Below are 22,231 nucleotides of genomic sequence, written 5' to 3' on the forward strand. Positions count from 1 at the left end.
GAAATTCTTTACCTTTAGTATTTGAATGGTTGTAGCATTTTGAATTGAACTTTTGAGTTATGAGTTTTCCCCAAGCAACTTCAATTCAAATTTATCTTCTATACAGCAACCCAACACGCTCTCCTATCCTTTTATATGTTGGTGAATATCTTATACGCCTAATTTGTATCATTTGCTGGAATCGAAATATACGTAAGATTTGAATCATGATTTCTATCAATTAAACAAATCGTTGAAATTCCTAAGCAATACGTCTCGAAGAGTCAGTCTTTTTGTTGATTGAACTTTGAAGATTATTACAATATCTAAGTTACCATGTCCCAGCTCTTTGGGCTGAGAGGGCAACCATCTCCCAAGTTTATTTTTTAAAATAAAATTACTAATTTTTTTATTTTTTGACAATTAGCCCTCCCAATTTTATTTTTGTACAAGCAAGTCCCCCATATTAGAATTCCTAGTTGTTCCGCACCTGACCATGTCATATATTAATCCACGAAAATCAAACTTAAATTTGTACCTTCGCAAATTAGGGTTTTGATGAGTGGCTGAGTGCCAGCTTACTCATTGAAGCATGCATGTCTGTGTCGACCACTGGTAAACACATATGATATGTGACATGCCCATGTGTACATGAACAATTGAATTTATTAAATATATGAAACTATAAATGTTGCTGCAGCATTACCATTTCAACATTGCTAAAGATCAAAACAAACTTCACTCGTGTAACAAAATCTGTTAATGTTCCACATGTTTTTGATTCTAGTTACAATATAAGGAAAAGAAAAGGATGGTATTTGGGTCAATATAATACTACCATTCAACATGTTCCCTGTTAATTTGTTGGAAAAACAAGTCCAGAAGAATGTGAAACGCTATGTCGAAACTTCAAACTAATTGATGCTGGAAATTATGGTTTTTCCTTCAATGTGTTCGAGCATGTCAAAACTTCCCTTTCCATCGATCATCAATCCAGCGTCCACGAAAATCTGCATCTATTTTTGTAAATTTTGAAGGTAATCCATTGTATTGTTCAATAATGTGCACAAAATTATGTTTCCCCAACACGGGTGCTTCACCGATACCAAAAGGGGAGAGCAAAACGGTTGCCGCTCAAAGTGCTCATTTCATTTTTCGTAGAGGTTGGATTTTGGTCATCCTTGCTCATTTTTTTCTTACGGAATAAGACCGATCAGCTAAATCCATTGCTGATAAGCAGGTCAACGGTGCCGAGTTCCTCAGCCCCCAAAGAATATATGCGTTTTTCGTGTGGCAGTAGACTGATGAATCACGAAATACAGCTAGCTAGCTACATCTGTCGAATAGATGCTTGACGTCGAAGAGGGGTTCCTTCAGGTTGGTGTTCATATTCTCCATCGTCGTGCTTGGGGAGGCTCAGCGGAAGAGATGATGATGAACCTGAGAAGAAAGCTCCATTTATTCGCAACCAAACCACGAGAAATCAAAAAAAAAGGAGGAAAAAGAAAAAGATCCACAGAAGCCCTTCATTACTGCTCACCCTCAACCATGTCCTTTGTTTTATGAAGAAGAAAAGTTCCAGAAAGGATAGTCACAAAACCACACATTTCAGTAACAATTTGAGTTGCATTCTGCCGATCCCAATCCTGACAGGATAACAAGAATAAATTTAAGATGAAAAACAAATTTATTTTTGAATCCAGAATTCCGACCGCACTTGAATACTTTAAAAGTAGCAAATTTACACTAACCAACATACATTACCTTAAACATGATTACACTGGCCAAAATGGTCAAGGAGGTAAACATCACATAGTATATAGGTGATACAACCGCCGTGTTGAATGTATCAAGAGCCTGCGATCAAGAGAATAATCAAACTTTACTGCAAAACTACATTTCATTAAGTAAAATTATACAACACAACAACCATTGCGCAATGTCATTCATGCTACAAACCAATAGTTCGTTAGCTATGTGGAAAATTGAATGATAAAAAAAAATAAGTAATAATTAAAAGATTCTTTATCGCAATTGCTCATTGGCTTGTTGTAAAAATGACGCGGCGAAACGGTAGTATGGGATAAAAACTCTTGCATTAATGTATTCAACTCGAGGCTCTGACCATGCATGCAGCAATGTTACTACCAAAATCATGCATAAAAATGATTTTGCTTTATAAAAGCAAATGAGGAATGAATTAGGGGTGTTTGTAACACAAAGGTCCCAAACTAACAAGTTGAATTAGAACGTTTTTTTTTTAAAGAATGAGTTAGGGGTGTTTGTAATCCAAATTAATAAGTTGCCTTGAACTCCTCATAAATTAGTCCGTTAGAGCATTTTTTTTAATGCTTAAATATAACTAAAATATGAAAAAAGTTTTACAGCACATTTAAACATACAATGATTCGTTCGCGAGTAACTGTATAATTTCTAATTGTATTTCTTAGCTGATAACAATACCATTTTACCATAATACCACCACCAGGTACCATGGCATCACTAACATCCAGTCATCTTTTGTTGCTTCTACCACTAGTTTAAACATAAAATACTGCGAAAGAGCTACAACCACAAAAAGCCACAGCCGTCATCACCATCACCATCATTAACATTAACATTATTTGTTATTCTTACCATCACAGCTGTTTTATCCCCGCCAGTTCGTGGTTTTCACATTTAAATACAAAATTTATAGAACGATATAAAGCAAGTTAGCATTTAATTTTAGCCCTTATAAATCGAATTCTATATTTCATTTCTTAGTTTTTCAGTTTTCAAATTTAGCTCATGCAACATCAACCATAGAATTGTTCATCTCATAAACCCGGTTAATTTTAGTGATGCAGGACTCCAACTTACCGTTTGTTCAGAACTTTTACTCTGACCTTTATATGAGCTGACAATCTAAATTACTTATACGACATACTTGTACTGCAACAAATTAAATGGCAGTAAAAGAAAAGGTGCAGCTGATATTTGCAACCTGAAACAGGAAAAAAATGCATGATGTGCTGAACTTATTCCATGTTTGAAATTACTGAAATTCAGCAACCTCATGCCATCAGGAAGACTACGTGTAACATTATGGTTTTGCCCAAAAATAATAATTAAATATATTATGAAATAGTTAGGAAAATTGATTGGATGTTAGTTATTTCTAAGCTTGAAGAGCAATAAATCAGAGATTTTAAAAAGGAAGAGCCTAAGAGGCAAATCCTTCAAAATTACAAGCAAAAAGGGACTAAATATAACTTCAAAGAAAAGCCATACCTTGTTTAAATAGTTCATCTGCATGATCACACAGGTAACCACAACCAAGGCAAAGGCCCATGTTTGGAGATACACCAACTGATTTGTTCCTGAGAATGTTAGCTTCAGAGCAATGCTAAGTGCTTTGACACTCATGACCTGTTAGAATAAGCAGAAATGACAATTTCAGCCATAATGGGATAAATTTGCATGTACCTGAAATAAAGAAAATACAATAACAAAATTCAACAAAAGAATAAAACTGACACATACCGACAGCGATCCTACAAGTGAACAAACTGATATATAAACCATAACATGAGTCTGGCCATACTGAGGTATAACACGAACAATGATTATGGAAACTGCTCCTACGACAAAAGCAGCATAGAGAAGAAAAGCTGCAGAGTCCAAAAAAGTAGAGTTAAAAGTATTAAATAAGAAAGTAACAAAGAATAATTATTTCGGATATCAGGGATTTGTCATGGTAAAAGATGTAATAAATTGCCTGAGTAGGAATTATTACCTGGCTCAGTCGCAAGTTCCCATACTTCCTTGACAGATTCAATTTCACGTTCTTGAGGAGCATGTAATACAATTGCGGTTGATCCAACTACACATAAAGCACAACCAAGAATCCCGAAAATGTGTAACCTCTCTCGTAAGATAACATGTGCTAGGACAGCACTGCAAGAAAATTGAACACCAATATTAGAATCAGATAATTGATATACTATGGTCAAACTGAAACTGTTCACTTGCCTGATAATGATGCTAAGCGCGCCAAGAGGAGTGACCAGAATAGCTGGTGCAAATGCATAAGCTGCAAAGTTGGCAATTTCACCAACAATCACTGCCATAATGACATTATTCATGTTAGAGTCGACTCAAATTTTTAATAGGCTTCAAAACATAAAATAAAGACAACAAAAAAAAGGAAAAGAAAAGAGAAAGAATCACGGTAAGAGAAAATGACAAAAGATAGTGAATGATGAAATGCAAAATAAAGAATCAAATGGAACAAAACAAAATATGAAGACCCCTTCTACACCAAAAACTAACAAGATCTTGCGATCTTAACAAAGAGAAGTATAGACAGACATATAAAAGTGTCACACTTTTCAGAATTATCACAAAGCCAGTTTGACCACTGCAAAAGAATTTTGATAACTGAAGTATTTACATTAGAATATGCACCGCAGACCAAACAAGAAATTAGTTGCTTTTATAATCATTTGTAATACAAAGACACAGTGTTGTAGCTGAAGTCCTAGTGCTTAAGTTAGCTTTGGAATCCAAAAGTGAAAAAAGATGTGCCAAGCGACGGAAAGTGTTAAGAATGGAATGCAAAGGAGTTTCTGCTTGATACAGCACGCATCAAAAAAAGTAGTTCAAAGAATATGTAAATGTGCAGCTGAAACACAGAAATAGGGATTGTGATATGAAAAAGTTAAGTAAGAGACGAAATGCTAATCAAATGTCACATACAGTAAGAAACAGTCAACTTAATGATATGATGTTAAAAAAGCATAACATCTTTAAAATGAAAGGGTAGAAGAAGTTATGAGCTTCCACAACACAGAGAGGCCTGAATCTATCATGTTAGAAGAGGTAGGTTTTATTATCTTATCCATTAAGTAGATTACATAAGCAAACTTAGGAAACTTAACCTTGCAGCGATATGTGCGATGGATATTCCCCATTAGCAAAAACAATTTTGAACATGTTTGTTACTGCACTTCATGAAGTGAAAAGAAAGAAGGATGACTTACTTGTAATCATGCCAATCCACCATAGTGGCTCATACAGGTAGGAATAACCTCCAGAACCTGCATTAAAATCTATATATTTAGATACCGTAGAAGCTCACTACTGTCAAGGCATAAACAGAAACATTAAGCAATAAGGATGGCAAGGCTTCTGATGATACAATTAAGTAGACAAAAAGTAAAAGAAGAAATTCAACATGTGAAACAAACACATTCTAAAATCTCCAAGCATCACAATTAACAAAAACAAAAATGTGTAATGTTCAGATAAGAATACAATTACACATATTTAAGGCATACATAAAGAGAAAGCAGATTGTACGTTGCAGCTTGCAAGTAACACCACAAACTCTTCTATGATCAAATAAAAATGGTCGTATTCTTACCAGCTCTGAGACCAGAGGCAGCAGCTTTCTTCAAACCCTTTTTCTTGACAATAAAGCTGCCGCCAATAAAGAAGCTTGAAGACAATGCCAACACTAATCCCTTTATATTATCAGACGACATTCCCCTATATCCCTCTGCCATTGATTTTAACCCTCGAACTCTATTATTATTAATGATTCTTCAATAATTTCTTGAAAAATGTCAAAAACTTCAAACTTTAACAACACCCAACAAAGTATTAGCCTCAAAAGGCACCGTTTTCAACATTCGACGATCACTAAATCACAATAAAAGAATTGCATGTAAATAGAAGATTGAAACTAACTAATTGGCGAATGGGTTTTGAAAAAAACTATAGAATCGAAATTGAAAACTGAAGTTGGTTTTATCTGTTTGTGTGATTGGTTGGCGGTTTTCAATTTTTCCTTTTAATTCATATGAATCATCATCATCTTCTGATTTAATTTGTTTCGAGTCCACCGTAGTACAACTCTGCAACTGCAACACGCTACTGTTTTTTGGTTGGAGAAACATTTACAATCAAATCCCTAGGCTTTACTGGAAACCCATTTTCTATCCCTATATTTTTGAAACTACTACCTTTCATCCCTAATATTATACTATTGGACATTGTTCATTTTTATTAGTTATTACATACAATGCAAAGGTCTTTTTTTTTATTCTTTACACAAACAATGTACTGCTACTTTATTTAGTTAGGTCAAATTATTTATTAAATTCAGATTTTTGTGCTTTTTTAATCAATCATGATCATTTTTTTTAATTTTTTAAATTATATTCAATTTATTTTTGTTAATTTAAAAATTCATATTTTGTATTTTCTATCAATTACAATATATATTACACAACACGTATAAATATGTTCAGCTAAATGTATTGTTGAATCAACTTGTTTAAAATGACACGCTTCACCCTATTCAAACAATATAGAAACTGATTGAATAGAATATAAAGAGAATTTGTACTATCTAATTATTCAAATAACATCATGACTATAAATAATATAAAAAAACATGAATATAATTAAGAATTTAATAATATTAAAAATAAATACTATTCAATTAACAAAATTAATCATGTCTAAAAGGAATATGCATATATAATTCGTTTAGATATAAAATTAATCGTGAAATAAACAGATTGACTCGTTTATAATTCAAACATGTTTACATAAAATACGAACCCATTTTACTTTGAGTTTTGTCATATCTTTTAATTGTTTGTATTTAAAATTATCAGGTCTATAAATTATACTCATTTTTGAACATTGATCATTACGTCAAATTATTAATATAATATTTCTAAATTTAGATTCTTTTTAAAAAAAAATACTTCTCCTTTAATTTAGTGTTTTTTAATCTCACTAAAATATCTAATTTGGCAGTATAAGTGCGACGGTGACCTCAAGAGTCAAGACAATAACTATTAAGGATGAAAACGTGGCACATACATATAATTGAAGGATTAATCTAGGCTTTTGATGAGTTATTTTATTTAAAGTTTATACACAAATCCAAAGACGGAGTGATGCCCTGCATTTTTCATACGTTAGAAGCTCTCCTCTCTTCTCCCGACGGCGTCGTTCTACTCCCTACTTACAGTTAATCAAAATTTTATACAATCTCAGTTTCTTCAAGGTAATCTCATTTCCTTTTTCTTTCATTACATTCTGTATTTTACTTTTTTTTTTAATTCTCTTGCATTTCTTATAATAATTAATTAGCATATTTAAGCTTTGATTGTAGTAGTATAATTGCGTTTTAGCTTTGACAAAAACTAAAACCTATCTTTTTTTTCAATTGAAAATCAAATGCATTTGTTGCTGTAAGAAGTAGTTTAAAGCTTAAGATTTTCGGATTATTGTTTTAATTCACTGTTTTAACTTATCTGAGCACTTGTTTGGGATGATTTCTGTTGTTTTTATCAGTTAGGCAGTTGATACTGTTGGAAGTGTGATTATCCCATATTGGTTGTGTGTGTGAGTTGATATGTATGGGTTGGTCATCTCCGCTTAATTACCAATCGGTTTTAAGATGGAATCTAACAGATTAATGGTATTTTATTTTCTGGTAATATGCCTCCTAACTACAATTTCTCATATGCTCTTTCATCTTTTGATCTTGCATTCTTTAGCATGGAGAAAATTTGGAAGAATATCCGCTGCAAGCGTGTCTTATGTAATAAGGTCAGAAGCTACTCAAGAATAGCTCCTCCACTTCCCGCATATGCCCATCCAGTCATTAGAGTCTCCAATAATGTTGCACATCTAGGCTCCCCTAAAGATGGACCCAAGCCCCGCCAGCTTCTATCTTTGCCCCCATTCCCAGGCCTTCCTTTGCCAGGGAAGGATTCCACAGCATCTCATGTCACCGCAATTAGCTGGGTCAAGTATTACTTTGATGAAATCTATGACTCTGGGATTCAGTCGCATTTTAATAAGGGCCTTGTGAGCATAAAACATATCTCGCTATTTTTTTTTATTTTTTTTTAGATTGTCTTGATTTGCTTTCCCGAACTTTTTCTCTTCCTTTAAATTTCTTTTATCCCTTGCACCAGAAGTGGACCTTGTGCTAAGGGAGTAGGATACAATTTTCTGTGCCTCATTTTAGCTTTTTCCCCCTTCTACCAGGTACACATAGAGAGCAGAAGAGGCTCTAACTCTATAGAACAAGGAGGACAAAGATCTATGAGAACGGTATGCTTGCATGTATAATCTGCTGCGTTAATAATGCTTCTCCGTTTTAGTTCTTATTACTTCTCTCTGAAGTTCTGTGCTTCCATCTGATTTAAAAATTCTAAAACACAGCTTGTCTACAGATTAAGCCTAATGAAGTCATGGAGGCAGGCGAAAGAGTTCATATTGCTGTATCGGTAGCTGAGACTAGGATTTCTAAGAGGTTTGAGACCATTCCAAGCGGAACTTTATATCCAAATGCTGATGAGATTCAGTATTTACAAAGGCGTGTCAAGTACAAGGCATGTCTTTTTTATTATTATTATTTTTCCAACTAACATTTTGAACTCTTAATATGGTAGCCGTGCTTTGGTGAACTTGATATGCCAAACTTTTTGTTGTGCCTGTTATGTTTTCAGCTATTTACTGCCTTCTCTCTTACTAATAGCATTTTCCAACTTCAGGACTCTGCTATAATTGTACTAAACAAGCCCCCAAGAGTACCAGTCAAGGTTTGAAGTTTGAATCTGTAGTCACATTATTTCTTCTAACTGGTTGGTTGTTGCCTTTGCAAACTTTGTTACTTGTTAATTTATTTTCATGTAATGTTTTTGTTAGGGGAATCTTCCAGTTCACAATAGCATGGACGCATTGGCAGCTGCAGCTTTGTCTTATGATTATGATGAGGGGCCTAAGTTGGTAAGTTGCTTGGCAAGTGACATATACTCCTGAGGAGGTATTCATTGTTCATTTTGAAGTAGCAGTTACTTGAAATTACTGCTGAGAACTCCTGTCTAATTCTACACTGTCTTTTCAAGTATAACTTATTGTTGTTGACGAGGCCGTTCTCATACCAATACTTTTTCCAGGTGCAGCGCCTTGATAGAGAGAGCAGTGGTCTCCTCTTATTGGCACGGACAAAAGAAAGTGTAGAGCATCTTCAATCATTATTCAGTGACCAAAATAGATCGAGTTCCCATTGTAAGGTATTTGTATTGTCTCATTGTTATGTAATTCTGAGGGCTCTGGATGTGTCTGACAAAATATTGTAGGAGAGGTGTTTTAATGCTTATACCTTGTAAGTTGGAATTGTGAAATGTTGCACTGATAATTTTAGGCTTGGGATGATGCATGTGAAGCAACATATCAACGATTTTGGGCATTGGTTATTGGATGTCCCAAGGAAAAGGAAGGATTAATTCGAGCTCGTATTTCAAAGGTTCTGTATCTCTCTCTCTCTCTATGTGTGTGTGTGTTTGCCCATGTTTATAAGCAGCGAGACATATTCCTTATTCATGGCTTCTTGATGGCTTTTTGATCAGCTGTTACTTATTATAGGTGCTGCTTAATGATGGGAAGACTGAGAGAGTTGTCTTGGCTCAGCCATCCGGTTTGGAACCTTCACAGGAAGCTCTAACTGAATATCGAGTACTGGGTCCTAGAGTAAATGGATGTTCATGGGTTGAGCTACGTCCACTTACAAGACGAAAGCATCAGGTATTGTGAAAAGAGCTATCCATATTTGGTTTAGTTGATACTAGTGAACTGAATGAAATGGTCTTCGTTAAGATGTAACTATTGTTAAAGCTTCACCCAACAGTTTTGAACTTTTGAGTGAATTGGTTATTTGACATGGTATCAGAGCCTCTTTGACTGAAAGGTTTAGAATTTAATCCTTGGCAACCCCATTTCATTAATTATAAAAAATAATTTGCGCACAAGGTGAGATGGGCCAATGTGCTTGTTTGTTCACACTTCAAGTCCAGTGAGCATGACGTGTGCGTGTGTTAAGATAAAAGTTAAAACTATTGCTAAAGCCTCACCCAACAGGTTGAACTTTGGGGCAAACTGGTTATTTGACAGTCCTTAAGCTGTTCAAATTATGGTCGAAAGTCTAATGACACCAGGACTTCTGCAAAAAAGGTAATCAAAAGGACAAGAATATAAGTGCTATATCAATTGGCGACATGATGGATTGAAGTGGGACAGATTTCTATTTCATTATTATTAATAGGGAGGCAACAAGTGCAGTTAAGTTAGATCCACGATCAATTTTCTTTACTGAAGAAGGGGATGATGTGATTGGGATAACTGAAGAACAAGGAGTTCATGAAAGTGTTAATAACATAGATATCGAAATGGACAAAAAGGCATGAAAAGCTATTTCTCAATATGCAAGAAATAGGATTTATATAGGAGGGGCAACCGATTTCTGTGTTCCCTAATCATCAGAACAAGTACTGTTGTCTATCTGTATATACCCATGAAAAGCTTATGTTCGCACGTCTCCCCTCTGTTGTCTGGGACGAGCTTCAAGGATGACAAACTAGTCAAGATGGGCATTTTGAACTGTCTTCTAAAATTAGGTGATAAATGATATCGTCTTCTAGTTGATGCCTTCTTTTCTTATTTGATAGAAAGGTAAGGCTTTAGGAAATAGGAATAATAAGCTTAATACAAAATGGATTATAACTGTTGGAAACAGTATGTTTCAATACATTGAGTTCTTTCAAGATTTTGAATTATGATGAATCATGAAAATGCATTTGTACCTTGTCTAATTCTTCCTTTTCAATATGTGTATAGCTCCGGGTGCATTGTGCTGAAGCTCTTGGGACTCCTATTGTTGGTGACTATAAGTATGGTTGGTTTGTGCACCAGAGATGGAAGCAAATGCCCCAAGTTGATATAGAGCCATTTTCTGGGAAGCCATACAAGTTACGGAGGCCAGCAGGTCTAGATATTCAGAAGGGAAGCGTCTTGTCAAAGGTCCCCCTGTTACATCTCCATTGTAGGGAACTTGTACTTCCAAACATCGCAAAGTTTCTTTATCTATTAAATCAAAAGTCAGAAAATATATACCCTGAGCTTAGGGCAAAGCCTGATCTTCTCCGATTTGTGGCATCTATGCCAACCCACATGAAAATTAGTTGGAACCTCATGTCCTCCTATTTGGTGTAAGGGTGGTAAAATGTTGTGTCCATAGAGCTTGTCCCCTATGTAGCTCTACAAAGTGATCGTATCCCGGTTTTTGTCATTCATCCTCTTTTTTGGTTTCTACTAAAATATTACATCCATTCTTGTTCAAAACATATATTTTTCGCACCATATGAGAAATGTTTGCGGATAGATTAGCTATTGCTCTTCCCAGAAAACAGGAGGGCAATGTTTTGTACTGCAAAATTGAGATAAAGGCATCATAGCTCTATGTTAAGGTACTCCTCTTAAATTGACAAATCTTTCTATTGATTGCAAGACTGTTAATTTCAGATTGCCCCTTTTTCCATATGCAGAGGTTACAAGATCAACCTGCTGTTTTGCGTAGATTTTGGACGTATGCGGTACGTGGCTTTATTTCTATCTGCTTGTTATAACTCAATAACTGTGAATTTTAATAGTCAACTTTAATTTACGTGAATAAAACCAATAGTGACAGAATTTTCGAAACTTTTTGTTTTCATCCGATGACTGATTAACAGATTAAGACTACAAGAGAATCTTATAATGATGTTCAATGACACGTATGACTGCAGTGAATTATTGTCATCTGTAATGCCTGTTTCAATCTATTTGGGTCCTCAAGCTACATAGAGTTTTTACGTCATACCTTAGGAAACATTTGAATAAACATCTGCTAATGATTTGGGTAGTTAGAATATGTATGCTTGTGTTAATTCATTTTTAATGATGTTTATAAATAGAAAGGGAAATTTTACTGGACAGGGGCCCTTTAATTGTGTCAACTTTGGAGGATTCTTCATTTCAGAGTTATCTTCAGCAACCTGCTTTTGGTCTGATGCTGGCTAACTAATTGAAAGTTGCATTACTGTACAACTCTGGATATTTATAAAATCATCTCAGTTGAGTTAAATGATGGTGATGGTGGCGGCGATAATGACAATGACTGGGTACGGGACATTTCTTGAAGTGGCGTCTGCTAGACAACCTTCATTGTGACATGAGAGTAGAAAGGCTATTCGTCCATGAAATTTGATAACTAAGCTAGGTCAATAGCTGTTGTTTCTGTAATTAAGCAACCGTAGCTATTTTAAAAGAGGCTGCAGGCAACATTGCAGAGAAGCCTGACTCTATGTTGTACGGAAATGAAAATGTTGAATAATCTGTAAAAGAATAGGATATAAATGTAAAGTTTTGGAGTTTCCGCAGTGTTTTTAGACATAGAAATGGAACTTTGAAGCATAGGATCAGAAATTGTAAAAATCCAACTTCCGGAATCATATGATCAGAGAAGGCTGGAAACATAAGTTGGTAAAAATTAGATATTCCATGAATTCTGTTTCTAGTTGAGCATTTTTAGAGAATTCCAATTTATCCTTTGAAGGTCTTATTTACGTAAGCATTTATAGAATGCATGAAAGATATTTCTTGTTTAATTTATTCGTCAACACATGATAGAGTAAAACATCCCTCTATAAACTAATACTGTTTTGGACTAAGCATATACTATTATTTATAGAGATTATAAATGTATTGATGAATGGATCATTTATTAATTTGGACAAATTTATTATAAGTATATTTTATGCATATTTTTATTATCATAAATATACTAATATATTTTCTATTTTTGTGGACCTAGCTTATAAAATTTGCAGAGACTAAAATTGTTAATGGCTTAGAAAGGGAAAAGATTCATCTAATTAAAGAAAATTTCTCATAACAAAAAATATTAAGCCTAATTACTCAAAAACACCTCAACTTTAAATTTCTTTTCAATTTCATCCCGACGTTGAAAAGTTGTCAACTTAATCCACTTTCGAATTTTTCATTTTCAATTGTACCTTTTTTTTTAATTTTTGTTAATTCTTTTACTTAAATGATTAAATCATTCAATTAATTAAGTATAAAGATGAAATTAAAATCTTTTTTATTCAAAAAAGTATAAATAAGTCTTTTATTTTTAAAAAATAACTAAAAGCCGTAATCAAATTAACACTAATTTAAATTTTTAATTAATTTAACTATAGTTAAATAAATTTTAAAAACATACAATTAATATATGCTAGACATGGAGAATGTTTTTAATTTTTTTTCAAATAAAAAAATATTAATTTAATATTTCAGGGTGCAATTGAAATATAAAAATACAAAATATAGTAACATTGACAAATTTTTAACATTATGGTAGGATTAAGAAGAGGTTAAAAAGTCGGAGGTTTTTAAAACAGTAGGCCAAAATCTTCAGACTTGTGGAATAATTTAAACGCGTAGTTTTGGGGTTAGACTGACTGCTTTCATACCATTAAATCTGAGCTCCACCAAAGGTCCCACCCCGAAGACTTGGACTTTTTGTAGCATTATTTTACACATACACAAATTAATGCACTTTGAAGACAAATTAATGTGCAAGTTTCGCAGTCCATGAATATTTAAATATTTAAATAATGGTGTTTTTTCCGATAGAAGTAGAGTCTAATTACATTAGTAGTTAATAGTTAATTTTTTAAATTTTAGATCAATTTTAAACCATTATTCCCTCGAAACCGAAATCTTAAATATGCGCTAGAGAGCTAGCCGCTTGAGCTGGCCTCGCTTACATAATTATTGTGTTAAGTATCTATATAAAGATGGAATAAATACACAGTATGGAATATGCAAAATAAATGTATAACCTGCTAATCAATAACTCTTGATATATCATTTCTCAAATTTGCACAAGCTGTTGCGCTTTCTCTCAAACCCTCAATTAGTCGCTCATTCAAATCAAAATTTTCAATGTCAGAAAGCTGCAACGAGAGAAATAATATCTTAAATTACAGCCATGCAACTAATCCATAAATGTAAAAATTCAAAAGATTCATAAAATGTAGTTGCGCGACGTCAAAGAAAAAAATACAGAAAATTGTGAAATTAAGTCAGTTTGAACAAAATAATATAGAGAACTTTTTTTTATTCTTAAATGAGATTTAAGAGAGGTTGTTTATAATGCTTTAATTAAAAAAATATGTGTGTTTCTCATGCATGAGCAGAAATGGGGAGACATAATGATTTGATAGGATTTAGTAAAAATGACTTTTTGAATATTCTCTATCAAGTTGAAGGGGGTAAATTTATCTTTTGCTTAAAAAAGAAAATAGCATTGCCAAAAAAAAAAGTTTAAAACTAAAATATAAAGTAAAAAAACCCAAAACCGTAAACACATAGAGACACAGAGTTGAAACCAACAATGGATTGATTGTTGAGTTTGTTGTTTTGTGAGTGATAAAGTCTGAGTCTTTGCAAGTGTAAGTCATCAGTCAACTGCGCATCCCATACGCCATACTTTTACTTACAATTTCTCCCACTAACACAACACAAATTAACCTCACATTTTTCAAAATAATACTCTCTCCATATCTATCAGTTTCTTGATTCTTGATTCATTCTCTGCTCTTCCTTCTTCTTGTCTCCTTAAAAAACCCAACAAAATATAATCTTTGTTTATGTATCATAATACCACATAGAAAACAGGAAAAAAAAGCTTAAAAAACAAGAACATGACAAGGTTTTTGTTCTGCAGTTCTTGTTTCTTGTTCTTGTTCTTGATATTGTTGCCCTTGGGAAACTGTTTGTCTGCAAATCAGACAAATACTATGATCACTCTCTCTATGATTCTTAAAAATATTACAGCTTCTTCCTCACCTTGGGATGCTACTTCACAGCCTAACCCATGTTTATGGAAAGGGGTTACGTGCAGTTCTGATAATACTTCAATTACTGCACTTGCTTTATCTGGGTTTGGGATTTCTGGTTCTGGGTTTTTGGTAAATGTTTGCAAGATTCAATCTTTGCAAATTCTGGACCTTTCCAACAACCATTTTAGCTCAATCCCAGGTGAGTTCGTCAGTAGCTGTGGTGGGATTAATGGGTTCAAGAGGCTGAATTTTAGTAAAAATGTTTTGACTGGTGTTTTGCCTACTTTTGTTGGGTTTCTAGGGTTACAATCTTTGGATTTGTCTTTTAATTCTATGAATGGTAGTGTTAATTTGCAATTAGAGAGTTTAGATGCACTTCAAAGTTTGAGTCTTCGTTCTAATAAGTTTACTGGTTCTGTTCCTGTAAAACTTGGAAAATCCATGGCGTTGGAGGAACTTGTGCTTTATGGGAATTTTTTCCAAGGTGAAATCCCTCAGGAATTGTTGAATTATCAGAATTTAAGTGTGATTGATCTTAGTGTAAATAAGCTTATTGGATCAATTCCTGATTCTATTGGAAATCTTTCCAAGTTGAGGATTTTGATTTTGTCTGAAAATGAATTGAGTGGAATAATCCCTCACACACTTTCAAATATCACAACCCTTTTCAGATTTGCTGCAAATCAAAATGGATTTAGTGGTTTAATTCCTAGTGGAATTACAAGATATCTTAGGATTTTAGATCTTAGTTATAATCAGTTAAGTGGGTTTATTCCATCAGACCTTTTGTCTCAGTCTAATTTGCAATCTGTGGATTTAACTAATAATATGCTGGATGGTCTTATACCTGCAAGTATATCTCCAAGCTTGGTGAGATTGAGATTGGGAAGCAACTCACTTAGTGGGCCGATCCCGTCTTCATTCAATTCATTCCAGCACTTGATTTACTTGGAATTGGATAACAATAAGTTAAGTGATGTGATCCCTGTTGAATTGGGATCTTGCCAGAATTTAACTCTGTTGAATTTGGCTCAGAATAATCTTACAGGTCCCTTCCCATGGCAATTGGGTCATATTAGTACTCTTCAAGTTTTAAAACTTCAGCTCAACAAGCTGGTCGGAGAAATCCCTCTTTCCATTTCTCAATTGAACAGGCTGTCAACTTTGAATATCAGTGGGAATTCGCTTACGGGTATTTTACCTTCTTCAATTTCGAACTTGCAGAATCTTGCTCACTTGAACTTGCAAGGAAACAAGCTTAATGGCTCAATACCTGACACCATCAGCACCATGGATTCTTTGATAGAACTTCAACTCGGCGAAAACCAACTAAGCGGTTTGATTCCTATTATGCCACCAAAGCTGCAGATTTCTTTGAATCTCAGCAGCAACCTCTTTCGAGGGCCTATTCCGAACACTCTTTCCCATCTCAGGGATTTGGAAATTTTGGATCTTTCGAATAACAGCTTCTCTGGTGAGATTCCGACATTTCTTACCGGATTGGGATCCTTAACGCAGTTGGTACTCTCGAATAACCAGCTCTCTGGAACTATCCCAAACTTCCAGAAATGGGTTTCGGTGAGTTACGGTGGAAATGCAGGTCTTGTTAACGCTACCAAAACAAACAATTCTCCTGGACATGCGCAGAAGAAGAATTCGGTTGCGGTGCCTGTGATTGTTTCAGTTGTATCCGCTGTTCTTGCTGTTGGTGTGGTCGCGGCTGTTGCCTTTTTATTCTCCAGAAGATTTCTTAAGGTTAATGATCAGCCTTCGCAATTCGGGGAAGATTTTGCATCTCCACAGGTCATCCATGGCAATCTGTTGACAGCAAATGCAATCCACAGGTCGAATATCGACTTCACGAAAGCCCTGGAAGCGGTTGCCAATCCATTGAACATAGTTCTGAAGACCAGATTTTCAACATACTATAAAGCCAAAATGCCTTCTGGCGCAAGCTACTTTGTCAAGAAGCTTAACTGGAGCGACAAGATATTCCAATTGGGAAACCACGATAAATTTGATCAAGAGCTCAAAGTTTTAGGGAAGCTGAGCAATTCAAATGTCATGACGCCATTGGCCTACGTCATGACTGTCGATAGCGCGTATCTGTTCTACGATCATGCTCAGAAGGGTACCCTTTTTGATGTTTTGCACGGTAAACTCGGACATGCATTTGACTGGGCAAGTCGTTACAGTATAGCAGTCGGAGTGGCTCAGGCTCTTACTTTTCTGCACGGATACACCTCAGGACCGATTCTCCTTCTTGATCTTTCGAGCAGAAACATTTTGCTCAAGTCTCTGAAGGAGCCTTTGGTTGGAGACATCGAACTCTATAAGGTGATTGATCCCACAAAGAGCACCAGTAGCCTTTCGACTGTTGCTGGTTCAGTCGGCTATATTCCGCCAGGTGAATACTTAACCTTCTTTTTCTATAGTAAGAACTGCATAGCTTTTAAATCATTGCATGAATTTTGATAATCTGTTGATGAATGCAGAGTATGCTTACACGATGCGAGTGACAATGGCGGGGAACGTATATAGCTTCGGGGTTGTTCTGCTTGAACTGTTAACCGGAAAGCCAGCAGTTAGTCAGGGAACCGAATTAGCCAAGTGGGTGTTAAGCAAGTCATCGCAGCCAGATAGATGGGATCAGATCCTTGATTTCAACATCAGCAAAACTTCGCTGGCCGTCCGAGGCCAAATGCTTGCACTTGTTAAGGTTGCGCTTAGCTGCGTCAGTGTTTCGCCGGAAGCTAGGCCAAAGATGAAGAGTGTGTTGAGGATGATCCTGAATGCAAGATGAATCTGTGAAGGATTATACAGTACATGTAATATGTCAATTTTGGTTATGTGCAAAATCATTGTAGATAGTACAAGAGGCTCGAATATCAAACACAATACTGCAGCTGTTGGAACTCAACCTGTACTGCACATCTTCTGTAATATCGTTTGTTAGTAATATATGTATACATAGCGTGATAGCAATAGCAAATTTGGGTCAGATTCTTAGTTCTTATTATTCGGTTCAATTACTTGGTTTGTTTTGATTTTTACAAAAGTGTTAGCAAGGTCAAACAATTCAACTTGTAAACAATAGAACTACAACCTTGACAATTAAATTCATGCCTCACATGAGCAATGGGGAAGATAACATCCGTAATGCCAATCGACAGCAACGAGAAAACCAGTATTTATGGCATTGCTAAAGTACAAAAATAGTAATGTAATGTTCGAAACACACAAAAAAAAACTAAAATTCTACTAAGATTCTCTCCGGAACATTGAACAGAGCAATTAAGCTCCTACATTCTTTTGCACGAGTCTCCCTCATTAATATCAAGGACTATGAAAACAAGCTTTGCAAACATACAACTAGGTTAAAGAAGTGTGCAACATATGAAAAAAAGAAGCTTCATCTAATGAAATGAATGTAGTTTAGAAAGTAAGATCTTTGGGGTCTTCGATGATCTTTGCAAGGGTTTGCAAGAAAGAAGCGAGATCAGCACCGTAGATTACACGATGATCAGCTGTAACGTTTACCTGCATATTTCACATTCACAATGCAAGAATCAGACTCCAAATGCAATCACTTACTCAGACCTTAAATCATTTAAAGAAAATAACACCATTTGTTACCTGCATCTGGTTCTTTATGCCAATGCGGCCATCCTTGGTACCCACCATGGTTGGTTGAGATGCACCAACCGCCATAATTGCTCCCTGGGTCAGACAAAATATAAATAATTGTAATACTGACGAGAAAAAGGCCGGCCATCCGTAAACTTCACTACCTCATGCACAGAACAAAACGGACTCATGCCATTTAAATTCAAGTGAAGGCACTTACAGTTCCAGGTGGTAGAATGGCATCAAACCGATCCACGCCAAACATTCCAAGGTTGGAAAGTGTGAATGTACCTGCCAAAACAGATAAAGCATATGCTTAACCCAATTGAATTATAAATCAGTAACCAAACGTAGAACATTTATAGCTCCAAATTTAAGAAATAAACCAAATAGGAAAACAAAAAGGTATTTGCAGCAAGGAATTGAAACTATAATTACTGATAAAGAATTAAGGAGGCGATCAAGCTTGAGTAATCAGTATCTTAGAACACTAGCAGGGTCGAGCTGTGCAAACTGTGCTATAATCATTCCAGCCATTCAGAATTCTATGAAAAATAGGATTCATTTCAAACAGAATTGTTTTCAAGTCAAATGAAGAAACTACAATCACAAAACCTCAAAAGTAAGCATCTTCCTACACTATAATCCTTGAAATTTAAATCCACACGGTATGGCCATCATAGTTATGCTAAATGTCGGATCATGCAGACTCGATGCTCTTCCAGTCTGGAGCAAGGTAGAGCAAAGAAAATCTAGAATCTGAAAGACTTACAAATTTTCCAGTATGCCACAACTTGAACCTTAGCCATAGCAAAGTTTCTATAAACTACTAACAGCATCTTCAATGTAAACCAATAGCGTAGGCTTAATAATCAATAAATGCATAATAAAAACACATATAGTATGGCCATAATACTTATGTCACAGACTGAATCGTATTGCGGACTCAATGCTCTTCAGTTCTAGAACAACGCAAAGCCAAATCCAGAATCTGTAAGATCAGCAATTTCCAGTCTTCCACGACTTGAGCCTCAGCCATACCTAAGTTTCTACATATTACTAACTATTAACTAGCACCTTGTAATTTTTTTTAAAAAAAACAGCACATTGCAAATTTCAGGAAAATAAAAAGAACCACCACCTTGCATTTGCAGTATAAATAAATAGCAGACTTAGGGATTAATAAAAGCATAAACCAAAACCTACAGTACCTACACCTGATTTGAGGGCAATACAGTGGAATGAAATAAATGCATAATCATAGAGCCAAAATTGCGCATTCATTTCTCGAGAATTACAATCAAAATTACATGCATAGATTAATAAGCATGAACTAAATAACAGTACCACTATTATATTCATGAGGTTGCAGCTGCTTAGCCCGAGCCTTATCGACTAACTCCTTCCACTTTCTAGACAATGAGTAAATATCAACCTGAAATAGACACAGGAATAAGACCTCGATGCATCACAATGAGCATATTATAAAATCTCAGGACAGCCCATAGAAAATAAACAAGAACCTTATCAGCATCTTGAAGCACCGGCGTAATCAGCCCACCATCTATGGCCACAGCAACTGCAATGTTGATGCTACTATTGTATGTAAAGCTGTTGCCGTCTCTACAGCTAGAATTTACTACAGGATGCTGAACCAAAGCAAGTGCAGTAGCCTTTGCAAGCAAGGCTGTCATTGTCACTCCCTTGGACTTAATCTAATCACACAAAAGAAAAATTATAACATTAAGTTTGAATCACCAAACACGTGAATACATGAAAAAAAATGCTCATCTTTATGTTGACAATTAATAATTATTATTTCAGCATAATTATACCTTCCTACAAATAGCACTAATAATATCCCTAAATGCCAAGGAAAAAACCAAGTAGTATATAAGCAGCTGAAATGTAAACAGTGAAAAGATCTGAATTTTGTATCAGTTTTACCAGAGTAATCTATCATCTTAATGTGGGTTCCCTAGCTAGAGATTAAGATAATCCTGAACCTAAATTATGAGACTTGCCATTATTGTTAATTTACAAGAGATGCTACATTATAAAATGCCACATTTTCAAAAACATTAAGAAATTTGAATTACCTTCTTGTAAAGAGCATCCAGTGCATCAGTAGTAATAGTATAACCAACTCTAAAAGTAGGAACACTCAAACTCTCCAACATATTCCTACTAACCGCACCCTGCATTGTAGTGAAAGGCACCACCGTCCCCAATTCAACCCTGGACGGCGGAGTTACAGCGGCTCCCACCTTAGCAGCAGCAGAAGATGCCACCTCAGCACTAGCAGTAGCAGCAGCAGCCTCAACATCTTTAGCCACAATTCTACCCATTGGGCCACTCCCCACAATTCTACCCAACTCCACCTTCAATTCTTTAGCTAACTTCTTCGCATACGGGGACGCCACCACTCTCTTCCCTCCTTCAGAAGCCGGGTGCACCGCCGATCCCGTGACAGAAGCGGAGCTAGCAGCAATTACAGGGGCAACAGGCTCCGGGATTGTCTTACTTTCTGAAGCAGCAGGAGCTGGCGATGGCGATGATACAGAACTCGAACTGGACGAGGAGGCTTTTGATTTAGCTTCGGCAATTTCTTCCTCGGACTCAGCTAAATAAGCAATAGCAGAGCCAACAGCAGCAACGCCGCCTTCTTCGACCATGATGGCAGCCAAATAACCATCGTAGAAAGTTTCAACATCCATGTCAGCTTTATCTGATTCGACAACGACCACGCTTTCACCTTTAGAAAGCTTGTCGCCTTCGGACTTAACCCAGGAAACAATTTTTCCTTCAGTCATGGTGGAACTGAGTGCGGGCATGAAAATTTCTCGGATCTTGGCATTGACACGGGCGCGGGAACAGGAAATGTGGAGAGCAGAGTTGGAATGAGGAGGGTGGAGAGAAGATGTTGAAGGGAGGAATGTGGTTTTGAGAAGCTGGGCCATTTTCGGGTGTATTGATTGAGAGAAAGCAATGAGAAAGATGGGAGATTGGAATGAAAAAGAAGTGGGTTTGAGTTGTAGTTATGGAGTTAGAAGCGAGGAGTTGAGGTTCTTGGAAACATCGAAAGAGGGCGGAGGTTTCAACCACCTTACCGGTGATTTCAGTCACATAATTTGTTGTGTTTTTGTATTTTGGAGTTCAGAACATGAACTGGATCTACATGCTTTTGGGCCTTTTTTTTGCTCGTCTTGCGGTTTTGATGCTGAATACGGATTTAGGATCCTTTGGTATAAAGATTTTGAAACTATAAAACCAAAGATCGACATTGATTTTAAGGTTAATTTCTAAAAAAATTACGAACTTTACACGAACTCTCATTTTAATCAGAACCTTTAAAAGTTATCATTTAAAGGCACGAATTTTCATTTTATTTCAAATCTATCACCAAAATAAAATTCGGTGTATTTTTTCTGACTAAAAATTCCTAATCCTAGATACTCTAACCGAAAGATAATAAGATTTGATGTTGATTAATAATTTGGGTCTTTCATAATGATTTAGTGAAGAATTTAGTCAGTAAAAATACACTGAAATGATGAATTGAAATAATATGAAAGTTCGTGCCTTTAAATGACAACTTTTAAAAGTCATGATTAAAATGAAACTTTGTGTAAAGTTCGTGATTTTTTAGGAATTAATCCTTGATTTTATGTTCATTAATTCAAATGGGATGGATATGAATATAGTTGTGTTTGACGCGTTTATATCCGTATAAGAGCTCGATAAAGAGTTCACGAACTAGTTATGCACCGGAACTCGATAAAAAATTTGCAAACTAACTAGTTGTATTTAAATTTAATAAATTTTATTCTTTTAAAAAATTAAAATTATGTTATTTTAAATAAAATTACATAGTTTTGATAAAAAAA

The 22,231-nt window shown here is 35.3% G+C and overlaps 4 protein-coding genes across 5 annotated transcripts; 2 read left to right on the top strand and 2 right to left on the bottom strand.

The window, feature by feature from the left end:
- Positions 1-699: 699 nt before the first annotated feature.
- LOC126682014 (probable magnesium transporter NIPA4) lies at positions 700-5,939 on the bottom strand. Its single transcript, XM_050377570.2, has 9 exons — positions 5,387-5,939; positions 5,004-5,060; positions 3,994-4,084; positions 3,758-3,918; positions 3,505-3,632; positions 3,253-3,390; positions 1,744-1,836; positions 1,520-1,625; positions 700-1,419 (listed from the first exon to the last, which is right to left on the bottom strand). Exons 1-9 carry the CDS (start codon positions 5,526-5,528, stop codon positions 1,310-1,312), a joined length of 1,026 nt encoding a protein of 341 aa, XP_050233527.1. The 5' UTR covers positions 5,529-5,939; the 3' UTR covers positions 700-1,309.
- A 944-nt stretch (positions 5,940-6,883) lies between these two features.
- On the top strand, positions 6,884-12,374 carry LOC126664717 (RNA pseudouridine synthase 3, mitochondrial). Of its 2 annotated transcripts, none has more exons than XM_050357234.2 (12): positions 6,884-7,045; positions 7,542-7,854; positions 8,038-8,103; positions 8,226-8,384; positions 8,547-8,594; positions 8,701-8,781; positions 8,952-9,068; positions 9,200-9,301; positions 9,421-9,579; positions 10,669-11,297; positions 11,376-11,423; positions 11,806-12,374. In XM_050357234.2, the coding sequence occupies exons 2-10, from the start codon at positions 7,543-7,545 to the stop codon at positions 11,041-11,043; spliced, it is 1,419 nt and encodes a 472-aa protein (XP_050213191.1). In that variant the 5' UTR covers positions 6,884-7,045; position 7,542; the 3' UTR covers positions 11,044-11,297; positions 11,376-11,423; positions 11,806-12,374. The 2 variants fall into 2 exon arrangements, with proteins under 2 accessions (XP_050213191.1, XP_050213192.1); XM_050357235.2 differs by having other exon boundaries at positions 6,885-7,045; positions 7,542-7,593.
- A 1,912-nt stretch (positions 12,375-14,286) lies between these two features.
- On the top strand, positions 14,287-17,733 carry LOC126665239 (LRR receptor-like serine/threonine-protein kinase GSO1). Its single transcript, XM_050357970.2, has 2 exons — positions 14,287-17,124; positions 17,213-17,733. The coding sequence occupies exons 1-2, from the start codon at positions 14,580-14,582 to the stop codon at positions 17,518-17,520; spliced, it is 2,853 nt and encodes a 950-aa protein (XP_050213927.1). The 5' UTR covers positions 14,287-14,579; the 3' UTR covers positions 17,521-17,733.
- Positions 17,734-17,885: 152 nt separating this feature from the next.
- On the bottom strand, positions 17,886-21,529 carry LOC126665240 (dihydrolipoyllysine-residue acetyltransferase component 5 of pyruvate dehydrogenase complex, chloroplastic). Its single transcript, XM_050357971.2, has 6 exons — positions 20,444-21,529; positions 19,868-20,059; positions 19,692-19,779; positions 18,565-18,635; positions 18,354-18,437; positions 17,886-18,257 (listed from the first exon to the last, which is right to left on the bottom strand). Exons 1-6 carry the CDS (start codon positions 21,302-21,304, stop codon positions 18,153-18,155), a joined length of 1,401 nt encoding a protein of 466 aa, XP_050213928.1. The 5' UTR covers positions 21,305-21,529; the 3' UTR covers positions 17,886-18,152.
- Between the last annotated feature and the right edge of the window lie 702 nt (positions 21,530-22,231).

Source organism: Mercurialis annua, linkage group LG1-X (genome assembly GCF_937616625.2).
Source record: "Mercurialis annua linkage group LG1-X, ddMerAnnu1.2, whole genome shotgun sequence".
Taxonomy (NCBI): Eukaryota; Viridiplantae; Streptophyta; class Magnoliopsida; order Malpighiales; family Euphorbiaceae; genus Mercurialis; species Mercurialis annua.